We start from the raw sequence: 12,600 nt of genomic DNA, 5'->3' as shown, positions 1-12,600 counted from the left end.
ACAGATTTGCAAGGCTGCCACTTGGTCATCTTTGCACACTTTTTCTAAGTTTTATAAATTTGATACTTTTGCTTCTGCTGAGGCTTCTTTTGGGAGAAAGGTTCTTCAAGCAGTGGTGCCTTCTGTTTAGGTTCCCTGTCTTGTCCCTCCCTTATCATCTGTGTCCTCTGGCTTGGGTATTGGTTCCCAACAGTAATTATCATGATCCGTGGACTCACTGTGTCATTAGAAAGAAAAGAAAATGTATGCTTACCTGATAAATTTCTTTCTTTCTTGACACGGTGAGTCCACGGCCCACCCTGTACTTTCAGACAGTTTATTTTTTTTCTATAAACCTCAGGCACCTCTGGCACCTTGTCTCCTTTCCCTTTGGTCGAATAACTGGTGATTGTGGGTAGGGGAGTGATATTTAACAGCTTTGCTGTGGTGGTCTTTGCCTCCTCCTGCTGGTCAGGAGTGATATTCCCAACAGTAATTATGATGATCCGTGGACTCACCGTGTCAAGAAAGAAATTAGGTAAGCATAAATTTTCTTTTTTTAGTTATTCTACACCCATTTTGGCACCATTTCACCGCTAAAGGTGATAAAAAAATAAATAAAAAAAAATACAAAAAATACTTTTTCACAAACTGGCTTTGCCATTGTTTTTGTTAATTAAAAGACCACTAATTGCAGCTGTGCTCCACACTTTTCCCGGCAGATAAGGGGTTAATCAGCTTGTAAGGTTAAGTTTAGCTGTAGTGTAGAGATTACCCACCCCCCACTGGTCACCGCCATCTTAGGTACTGGCAGAAAGTCTGCCAGCATGCAATATTAGGGCGTATTATTATTATTCAACCATCCCTGATCTTTCCCAAACAGCTCTCTATAATACTCTCACTTCCCACAGTACCCAGTTTAAAAATGTTCTGTAGTGTAGCTGCCCATCCCTCCCCCACCTGTAGCATAGGGAACCCTCCCCTTCCCTCAACCCTCCTGCTATGCGCAGCCCACCTCCCTCCAGAGTGTGACTGTCTACGTCAGCAATCTGCCTTCATATGGTAAAGGGAACACAATCAGTTCTTAACATATGAAGGCAAATGCTTTCTGCCTCTGGCTGCAGTCTGAGCTTTCAAAGCTGACAGCCGGGACTGCAGCAGGAGCCAGAAGGTTAGATGTAGTTACTATGTCAGCATAGTACACCGGGCAAAGTACTGTGGCTTAAAAGGGACAGTCTAGTCAAAAAAAAAACTTTAATGGTTCATGTAGGGTATTTAATTTTTTTTTTTTTTTAAATGTTTATTTATAACCAACAGAGTGTACAATCAAATTAATTCAATCTCTTTGTGCCTCGCAGGGCCAGATAAAACATAATATATTACAAAATAAAACAATTTTAAATGGAAAATTTCACATATCACATACCAAATTACTGATCCCTTTATATGAAATATTTGTACACCTAGTTGGGCTTTTCCTAATTAAGTAAATAAAGAAACAATTGAACACTCATGAATACACAAAAACATATAACTAAAAATAAAAAAAAGGAGGAAAGAAAAAAAAAAAAAAAAACAGACAAGAACCAAAAAAGGAAGAAGTATACCTTGTGTTAGGCTAACCTGCCTAATGCTAGATTTCAGTGTTTATTCCACTCAATTAAATGATCACCTGTTGGAGAGGTTTAACTTTCCCCCTATAACTTAAAATACGTCCAGTTAAGAACTGACAATAGCTTAATCGGCAATCCTCATCCTTAACTGGGGTGAACCCAACAACAACAAACAACCGACATACAAACAAACGAGTAAACGAACTAATAGAAGAAAAAAAAAAAAAAAAAAGGGAAAAAATAAACAAGGAGAGAGAGTGAATGAATTACCATATGCCCAACAACACCATTTCTGAGTTTCTAAATGGATGAATCAAGAGGTCAATTTCACTTGAAGGAAAAGATTTAATAAAAAATGCCCACTTCTTAAAGAATGAAATGACCTCTCGTTCCTCATTTAAATTAGTATCCATTTGCTCAAGAGTACATTGTTTTTTTAGACAGTTTTTGACCTCCGGAATACTGGGGACAGTCCCTCCCCGCCATTTTCTGAGAATTAAATATCTGGCTGCTAATATGGCCATATTAACAATTTTAGAATTGCCTCTCTGAGCTTCTAAGTCCTTCCGTAAAAATATAATGTGAGATACCTCTAATCTCAGAGAGGAGGTTCCCAAAATAGTATTAAGCCAGTATTGTAGTTTAGACCAAAATTGTTGCAGCTTTGGGCAATCCCAAAACATATGTATAAGATTAGCAGAAGGAAGAGAACATTTAGGGCAAGAACTAAATTTAAAATTACCATACCGCGCTCCCTTTTCTGGGGTAAAGAAAGTCATTAATAATAATTTAATGTGAGATTCTCTCCATGTGGAAGAAAGAGTGACTCGTTTAGTTTCCGCAATTGAGAATTGGATACAACTAGTCTCTATAAAACTTTGCCTTAAAGCAGGAGCCCAGTTAGTGGAGATTTTTTCCAGATTAGAGGCTCCTTTTATAGAGCTCAAATCTGTATAACTGGTTGAAATTGACATAGTACCAATTTTAGCTAAGATAAGCCATTTTTCTATGGGCCCCTGGGACCAATTCCAACCGTAAGTGCTTATTATATTAGATGCGAAATGCCTTGCTTGTAAATACGCAAAGAAATCTTTTTGAGGGAGTTTATATTCCGCTCTCAATGCGCCAAAGGTTTTTATGCATGTCCTTTCAAAATCTAGTAACTGAGACCTTTCTTAAACCTACCTTATGCCATCTCTGGAAAGGTGAAAATTGAACTCCCGCTTGAAATTGAGGGTTACCTGATAGTGGCATGAACTTAGAGACCCTATATTCAACACCTAAGAGTTTACACACTTTCCACCAGGCTTGAAGGGGGCTATAGATTGTTCTCATCTTTTTCACCTCCTTTGATAATTGAGCAGCATTACAGTGAATAGTTGCTAAAGGGAGGGTGTTATGTTCCTTTCTAGATTATTGTTAGTAACGTAGTCTCTCTCATGTACCCAGTCCATAATTAGACGTAGTAAAAAGGCATAGTTATAAAGTTTTAAGTCTGGTAGAGCCAGGCCCGCGAGTTCTCTGGGGAGAGAAAGTTTAAGTAGGGAAATTCTGGGTTTTTTATTTTGCCACAGGAATTTTCTCAGGGAAGTGTTAAATATTGTCAAATCTCTTCCCCTTATGATCAATGAAATGTTTTGTAATACATATAAAATTTTGGGAAGACAAATCATTTTATATAAGGCTATGCGGCCTGACAACGAGAGGGGGAGATTCTGCCAATTTTTAAGAGTCTTCATAACTCTATTAAGAACTGGGGTAATGTTGAGGTTATACCATTTTTCCGGATTAGGTGAAATCATTAACCCTAGATATTTAAAAGCTCTGGAGACTATTTTGAAGGGTATGTTTAGCATAGGTTCCTTGGGGGGTTTGATCCACAAGTTCCGATTTTGTGGTATTCACTCTGTACCCGGAGAAAGAACCAAATTGTTCAATGATGGATATAAGTTTAGGAATATTGTTGACACTGTTAGACATATAAATAAGAATATCATCGGCATACAGAGCAATTTTCAGCTCTTCCGTGCCAATCTTAATCCCCTCCAACTGTTGCCTAATGCATATGGCCAAGGGTTCAATGGAAACATTAAAGAGGAGTGGGGAGAGAGGGCACCCCTGACGAGTTCCTCTTTTAAGCCAAATATCTGAAGAAGTCGAGCCATTAATTAACATTTTTGTAGACGCTACATTATATAGATTGCTAACAAAGGTAAGGAAATTACCATAAAAACCGAAATGTTGCAAGGAGTGAATTAAATGATCATGGTGTATTGAATCAAAAGCCTTCTCGGCATCTATTGCTATAACAGCTAGATCAGGAGTGACCCCCTGCCCTCCAGCCCCCAAACTCTCCCTAGTACTGAAAAAATCAATAGTAAGAAGCAATTCTCTTATCTTAGCTGAAGAATTACGCTTGGACATAAATCCCGCTTGGTCCTTATGAATAACACCAGGAAGAATTGTTTGGAGTCTCGAGGCCAATATGGTGGTAAGAATCTTGTAATCTGAATTAAGCAAGGCTATGGGTCTATATGACTCCTTCCTCTTTGGGTCCTTACCTTGCTTAAGGATCAGCGTAGTGCAGGAAGCTGCAAAATTAGGAGAAGGGGGGTTACCCTTTGTATATATGTTGTTATATAATGAGGTTAGATATGGCAAGATTGTTAACTTTGCAATTTTATAAAATTCGTTGGGGAGGGCATCCGGGCCTGGAGCTTTATTCAAAGATAAGTCTTGAATTGCTCTTGATACTTCCATTTCAGTGATCGGGAGATTCAGATTTTCAATCTGGTCAGGTAATAGTGATGAGGATACAATCTTACTCCAGAAATCTTCGCGAGCAGGTATATTTGAGTTTTTTAAAGAATATAAATCTTTATAATAGGATGAAAATATCTGTGATATATCGTCCATTTTTGTTATCAGTTTACCATCTTCAAATAGGGAGTCAATTAGGAAAACCTCTTTATCTTTTTTTAACTAATCTTGCTAAAAGTTTACCCGACTTACTACCATATCTGTAGAGTTTAGCTTGAAATCTCAGCTCCTTCTGAGAAGTCTTATAGAGAAGAAAAGTATCTCTATCTTTCAGCGCCTGGGTATATCGTTCCCAGGTGCTGGTTGTTTTTTGTAGAAGATAGCAATTGTATGTATTAGATACTGCTTTTAAGATTTCTTTCTCCCTAAATTTCAATTTCTTTGTCCTCCTAATACAATATGCCAGAATCTCACCTCTGATCACTGCTTTTGCTGTCTCCCAAAAAATGGTAGGACGATTGATATAATCCTGATTAAAAGAGATATATTCTTCTAACTTAAGTTTTACCCAATTCTTAAATTTGAGATCCATGGCTAGGTAAGATGGGAAATGAAATCGATTAATTGTAGTAGTGGGGTCACTAGCTTGGAACTCCAAGAAGATAGGGGCGTGGTCAGAGATACATATAGGAAGAATTCCTGCCATTACTCTCGTTTTACATAATTCTTCGTCCAAGAGAAGAAGATCTATCCTTGAAAGTGATTTATGCACCTTGGAAAGGCATGTGTAATCCCTTAAATCCGGATTTTGTGACCTCCAGATATCCCTAACCCCAAGGTTTTGAAAAATTCTGTTAAACAATTTGGATTCAATATTATCTCTCTTAGTTCTGGGGGCCAATGGATGTTGTCTTAATCTATCTAAGGGATATTGGGGTGCCATATTAAAGTCCCCTCCAACTATCAGGTAACCCTCTTTATAGGTCATAATGTCTGCCTGCAATGTTTCCCAAAAAGACCAATTAATAACATTAGGGGCATAGATGTTACATAATGTGTATATTACTTTATCAATCTTAATTTTTACCATGATAAATCTTCCCTCAGAGTCATTTTTTGTATGAAAAATTTGATAATTTAGCTTTTTCCCAAAAGAATTGCTACTCCTCCCTTTCTCTGTTTGCTAGGTGAAAATAAAACTTCTTTAACCCATGAGCATTTGAGTTTTAATATTTCTTCTGTCTTTAAATGGGTTTCCTATATAAAGGCAATATCAGTATGAATTCTTCTTAAATGTGCTATTATTGTTTTTCGTTTGATTGGGGAGGTAATACCCCCCAATATTCCAGGAGGTCAGTCTAAATCTATTTATCGTGTTGGCCATCTAATTTATCGTGAGGGAAAAAAGAAGAAAAAAACAACAAAAAAAAACACAGAAACACAACCGAGGACCACCGAGGGCCTCGTTTACCATCCTTATGGTGAGCTGCCATAAAAGAGAAAAAGAGAGAGGATTTAGCTCAGGTTTAGCTAACTATGCTTAGGTATTAGTCATTGCCTGAAGTCTTAGCCCTTGATCTGGAGCAGAGGATTGACTTATAAATTTTTCTGCCTCCCTGGCTGAATAAAAGAAATGTGTCTGGTTCTCTATTATGATTTTCAGTCTGGCTGGGTAAATGATGGTGGCTCGATATCCTTGATTTATTAATCTAGTGCAGACTGGGGCCAGCTCCCTCCTTTTAGCTGATGTTTCAGCTGAAAAATCCTGAAAAAGCATTATTTTAGTTTCCCCTAAGAGGATAGGTTGTTTTTTTTTATAAGACTGTAATAGTAAAACTTTATCTTGATAGTTAAGTGTTTTCGCTATAATTGGTCTTGGTCTAGGGTTTTCTTTGTCTGGAGGTTGCCAGCCTAACCTGTGTGCTCTTTCAAGGACTATCTGTGGGTGAGTTTGTGGAATTTGGAGTAATTGTGGTAATGTTTTAGTTAAGAATTTGGTAAGATCTTCGTATTGTTTTTCCTCAGGGACCCCTATCACCCTAAAATTATTGCGTCTTGCACGGTTTTCTAGGTCTTCCATTTTAGACTGGGTTTTGATAAGTTTAGAGTTCAAGGAGTCTATTTTATCAGTATGATTGCCCATCATATCCTCTAAATCAGAGATTCTTTGTTCTGCCTCGCTCAATCTACTAGAGAATTGGCGAATTTCGGTTGTTAGTGATACTATATCCTGTTTTATTTCGTTTTTGAGGGCATCAAATTTAGGTGTTAAGGCTTCCGATATATTTGAAACAAGTGTTTGTAAATCAAGTGGTGTATTTGTGTGAGGGAAGGTAGTGATGGTAGAGTGAATGTCGGCCATGACTTCTGTTGAGGCCTTAGATTTTTTATCTCTTTGCCTCGCTGACATATTTAGGGGGGACGTTTTAACCTGTGTGTTAATAAATTTGTCCATCAATCTGTGAATGTGATGTGCAAAATCTGGGGTATTAACTAATTCGAAGGGGTTAACCCCCTTAGAGTGATAACGTATAATAAGGAACAGTGGGGGAAAGGGAGTGAGTGAAAATATGAGAAAGTGATTAGGGCTTTTTTTTTTTTTTTTTTTTTTTTTTTTTTTTTTTTAGAAATCCTTAGCCTAAAATCAAGAGTATATCCAGAAATATTATACCCTCTGATTTACCTCTAACTCTAGTTCACTAAGTAAATACTTAATATAAAGTTAACTTTGTATCAGAAAAAAAATAAAAAAAATTTTTAAGGACAAAAATTGTAGCTGTTAGATATTTTTACTTTCTATAGATTACTGACTTCAACAGACTATGTATGTATTGGGACTATACAGGCAAAAAAAAAAGAAGAAAAAACATTTAAATTAAACCAGAACCAGCTTTTAAGGAATCTCCTAGGTTTCTGGGTGCAAAGTATCCTGCAGATAATGGAGGTTTCCCTTCCTTAGTCCAAGCCCTAAGGTCTGCCTCTCAGGCTTTGGGGTCTCTTCTCAACACATATATAAGAAAAAATACATATAAGCCACAGAGGTATTACAGTGCTTAGATGCAAATGATTTTACAATTTCTGGCGCACTAGTTTGCTACCTATAAGACAAAAAGTTGCTAAACAGTCATAATCAAGTAACCAGGGGACTAGAGTTATCCCCTCAATAAAAAGGGAACACAGTCAGAGATAGGAATTTCTAAACCACTTTTCCACTGTGTAGAATTTACAAAATTCTAGAATTAGAACTTATAATTTCCTGCTTAGTTGTCAGCTACCCCAGTTAATTATCTTAATTCAGGATTCCTTTCCTCTGCATAAAAATTTAGGAAATAAATATACTAAATTAACAGTTGTTTGCTTAGGGGCGGTATGAGAATCTAAACCAAAATTCAAAGTCTGAGTATCAATAGGGGGAGAAACAAAAGAAAGCACCTCCCTAGGATTAATTAATAAACAAAATTAAGCCCAATTTCCACAATTTAAATCATTAACTTAATATATACAAATCCCAATTGCATAAGTTATTAGCTTAAATTACTAAGCACACTTAAGATTGAACAATTTTGGGTATTTTTAGGTCTAAACCAGGCATAGACAGAAAAAAAAAATTAAAAAAAAAATAGTATAGGTGAGTTCAGTACAGTGACGTGCAGTGACGTCAGAGGATGGTGAGGCAGTGGCTAGGATACGCCTTCATTCTTTAGATATCCTTTGTTGAAGAAATAGCAATGCACATGGGTGAGCCAATCACATGAGGTATCTATGTGCAGCCACCAATCAGCAGCTACTGAGCATATTTAGATATGATTTTCAACAAAGGACATCAAAAGAATAAAGAAAATTAGATATTAGATGTAAATTGGAAAGTTATTTAAATTTGCATATGGGTTTCATATGGGTTTCATGTCCCTTTAAATGGTGTCTTGGAAAACTGGTCAACTTAGTAAACATCTGATTTTAGTCTAAAAGGATTGTAACAGAAACTCTTGCCAGATAACACAATGCTTGCTCTGATTATGAGATCTAGAAATCCATGCCCATTAAAATATGTTTAAAACATACATTTTACTTTAATGCTGCAAATTATGCTTATAGATTCTTTCATTACATAAGGGATGAGAGTCAGAGGGGGAGGAAGAGAGACAGAGAGAGAAAGAGACCATGGGGGAGAACAACACATAAGGAGAGAGATGGATAGATAGAGAGACACACACACACACACAAGGGGGGGGACCACTGCATTTTAAAGTAATAAAACAGCAGAGCTACAGAGAGTTCAGAAAATTAGTCTATAATTTAGTGTGAAGTACAGAGGCAAGCTGCTAAGTTAGTGGGTGTAAAGTTTGAGTAAACAAAATACAAAAACGACCCTGCTATAAAACAGTAAACAAACACTAAACCACATTCATTAAATTATCATTTTCACTAACAGAATCTTTCAGTAAAATCTTACTTTAACAAGATGTGGATGAAACACTGCTCTCTGTGCCTCTCTCTTCCTGCTCTGTAAGGATTCAGGAAGTGACAGTGGCACATTCCACTGCACTTAGAGGGGAAGAACAGAACTCTCTTTTTCACTTTAGCAAAGCTAGCAGGTTCACAGGACAGCAACAAAATATATGAAAGTTGTTTTTTTGCGTTTTTGTTTTGTTTTATATGATTTAACATCCAGCCCCAACCCTATGTTCCACTTACTAATGCCTCTCACTGGATTGGTTCAGCCCAAATAGGACTGCCTCAAATAAGCAGTTAATGGCCCATGCAATGATCTTAACCACTTGCATCCAGTAGATGGCGCAGCATGTTGTGTAATGGTGGGCAGACCTGATTGTGCCTCTTCATTGCACAACATATAGCTGTGAGAAAAAAAAATGCTGGGGGAAAAAATTTACAATTTTTTTTTTAAAGCCAATAAAAAAATATATATTTTTGCCCATATGAGAGGTGAAGCACTGCCTCACCTGCCTCTAGTGACTGCACATCACTGGTTCAGTATCATAACCAGCTGCCAGGTAGAGTAATGTCATTGAACTTAAGCCTTATCAGGCCTTGCTTGTATATACCCAGATGCAAGGTGTCCGTTTTTACTTTCCTCTTCTCAAAGTAACTCCTGCTCTTTCTCCTTTGAAAATATAATTATGTCAAAAAGAGGAAGGGAAAAGAGGGGCACAAAATTTTCAATCAGTATGTTACCCCCTGCCAGTTTCCAGACGTCTTGAACAAGGTGCTCCTCTTCAGCACATCCCCCCTCTCGCAGCACCGGTGGGAAGGGGGTGCACCTGACCACAGCTGCCGGAGAAGTCAAACAGCACTCAGACAGACCAGTGCTGGAATCAACGGGCAGCAAAAGAGGCAGGCTGTGACCTGAGAGAACAAACCAGGAACAGATGACGGTCCGTGTCCCTCACGCAGCACCGGTGGGAGGAGACAACGGACCGGGAGCAGCCGCGAGACAACCTTCCACCACAAAGACAGGAAGCGCGGTGAATCCACTGGGGGCCGACTCGTCTGGCGTTCTCACCCCTACAACAACCCAGCGGAGCTTGCAGGTAGGGCCAGATAACTGTCTTAGAACAGTTTACTAAAGTCAGTATGGAGGAGGCGGGTCACCGCGCCGGGTTCGACCGGCAAGCCAGGGGAAACCCAAGTGGAGGCTCCAGACCAGGAGACCTCCTAGCTTTAATCAGGGTCCGTCCTCTGCTTCAATTCAGTTATAAGGAAGCACTTTCACATATACAATACAGCGTAGTTTTCTTCTTCATCTTCCTTCTATAGCAGTATGAGATGCACGGATAGGGCTAATAACCAGGTGCAATACATATGGCAGCTTACAGTTCTTGTGCGGTATAATAGCACTATGTCAGATCCAGCAGCGATAGATTTGCTGAGCAAGCCTCCCGAAGTGTAAGGGCTTAGGCGCGAAAATTCCGCCAACTGCTTGCAGTGGAGGTAGTGCTGAGCAGGTGTCTCACCTGACCATACACCTGGGCTCCTCCTCCGGAACTGATCTCTACAGCATTCCTAGGGTATTTAATTTTAAACAACTTTCCAATTTACTTTTATAATCAATTTTGCTTTGTTCTCTTGGTACTCTTTGTTAAAAGCCAAACCTATGTAGGCTCATATGCTAATTTCTTAGCCTTTGAAGGCCGCCTCTTATCTGAATGCATTTGACAGATATTTCACAACTAGAGGACGTTAGTTCATGTGTGCCATATTAGATAACATTGTGCTCACGCCCATGCAGTTATTTGAGTCAGCACTAATTGGCTAAAATGCAAGACTGTCAAAAGATCTGAGATAAGGAGGCAGTTTGCAGAAGCTTAGATACAAGGTAATTACAGAGGTAAATAGTGTATTATTATAAGTGTTTGTTATGCAAAACTAGGGAATAGTTAATAAAGGGATTGATCTACCTTTTTAACTAATAAATATTCTGGTGTACACTGTTCCTTTAAAGGTTTAACTCTGTGAATTGGAAGCACAAACTGCCTACCCTGGTTACGCATCTTCTTCTTACTGACCTAAGTGATCAGTTACAGAATGGCAGCATGAAGCTTTGTCTACGCCACTAACCAAATACAAGTAGTGAGGGGAGTTGCAGTAACAAGGAGTCCAGTAGTTACAGGGTGGTTTTTATCCCTTTAAACCATTACATATAAAAGCTGTGGGGTGCATTTTGTCCCCGTGCCTTGTTACACCATTCTCCTGCAGCTTTATACACTTTAGGCTCCTGTCCTGCTCTCATATGAAGCCCCCTCACTTACCTTCTTGCCTTTCAGCACACGTAGAGCTGGTGAAGAGCACCATGGCTGGAATCAAGTTGTCTAATCTGTCCGTTCCTCATTGGGCACAGCAGTTATCGGACGCAGACTGGGAGCAGCTGGTTCATCAGACCATTGAATCCCGAACCTCCACCCATTCCAAGAAGTGACCTGGCTACCCACAGTGCTTTGTAATTGGGACCACATGGTGTCGGCTAAACTGATGGGCCTCACCAAGTCTTGCTTGGACTAATGATATATGTGTAAATATAAATGTAAGCTCTGCTCTAGGAGGCTTTATCAGCGAGTTACAATGAATAACTGGGCTTTGGACACACAGGAGATGAGATATTCTAGATTGTTATTTGAATGAGAAAAAAAAACGTATCTGGTTGAATATGGAATAAACTGTAATATAAAATATCCACATGGTGTCTGTATTTGCTGCTTAATCTGAAGGTAACAAAGAAGGTTGGGGGGGGGGGTGAGAGAGAGGGATTTGGGCATCTTGTGCATATAGATAGTATAGTAATCAGAAAAAGCTGATTGTTTGCTGAGTGCTGGGCTGGGGCTTGAGGTACCATAATAGATGGGTAGAGAAGAAGGGGATATTATAAAGGGTCAAATAGAGAGCTAAAGCTTGAGACAAATCAGGGCACTGTTGTTATAATATATATTTAGAGAACAGCATTATTATTATTTTCTTTCATATTGGTGGTGAGAGTCCACAATCCATTACTCCTGGGAATTACTCTTCTCTACCACTAGGAGGAGAAAAAGATCCCCAACCCTATAAAACCCCTCACACATACCTCAATCTTTACTTTGCCTCCACTGGAGTTGGCGGAAAAATGAAGATGTGCCTTTGATTCTTCAGAGAAAGGGGTTTTCAGTCTGTTGAGGCCCGGGTTCGGCTGTGGTGACACAATACAGCTATTGCCTGAGCGTCTATTCTGTATAAAAAAGGGTTTGTTAGGTGTATCAAAATAATAGTGAAAGTTAGATGCGCCTATTGCGTATGTAAATCTGTCAACTAAACATACGTAATAAACTGTATTGTGGAAATGTGATTTGGTGTCAAAACCTTTTGATTAGTGTGCAAAAAATACACAATTATGTGCAAAAACCTATATAGACTGTTAAGTGATACAGTGGTCTGTCTAATTAATATAAATATGTGCTATTAAAGTAAGTCAGCGCTAATAACAAACATACATATCAATGACATATAATCATAAAATATATATGACACAGTGTTAATTATATAACAGAGTACCAGTGCCCATGACAAGTCCCATAGAAAAGACATATGCCAAACAAAGTACTTCTTGTGTAGCTTGAACAAACAATTATGGATTGCGAGAGACAGGAGGCTGCAAACTTCTTCCAGGTTCTTGATGGCGATACAAGAGTAGAAATCTGTATAGATGTAGAGCAGAACAAGGAGCCACAATAGTGCACAATCAGTGCACCTTTGTCTCAAC

General features: G+C 38.6%; 1 protein-coding gene across 2 annotated transcripts in view; it reads left to right on the top strand.

Annotated features, from left to right (window-relative positions):
- The window catches only part of LOC128641904 (male-enhanced antigen 1), a 55,375-nt gene extending 43,836 nt beyond the window's left edge, over positions 1 to 11,539 (top strand). For both annotated transcript variants that reach the window (XM_053694486.1, XM_053694485.1), the window contains exon 4: positions 11,135 to 11,539. In XM_053694486.1, the coding sequence (XP_053550461.1) occupies positions 11,135 to 11,286 (152 nt within the window). In that variant the 3' untranslated portion in view covers positions 11,287 to 11,539. The remainder of the gene's footprint in view (positions 1 to 11,134) is intronic.
- The last annotated feature ends 1,061 nt before the right edge of the window (positions 11,540 to 12,600 follow it).

Source organism: Bombina bombina, chromosome 11 (genome assembly GCF_027579735.1).
Source record: "Bombina bombina isolate aBomBom1 chromosome 11, aBomBom1.pri, whole genome shotgun sequence".
Taxonomy (NCBI): domain Eukaryota; kingdom Metazoa; phylum Chordata; class Amphibia; order Anura; family Bombinatoridae; genus Bombina; species Bombina bombina.
The sequence above is the reverse complement of the archived record's forward strand: the minus strand, read 5'-3'. Positions and strand labels throughout refer to the sequence as shown.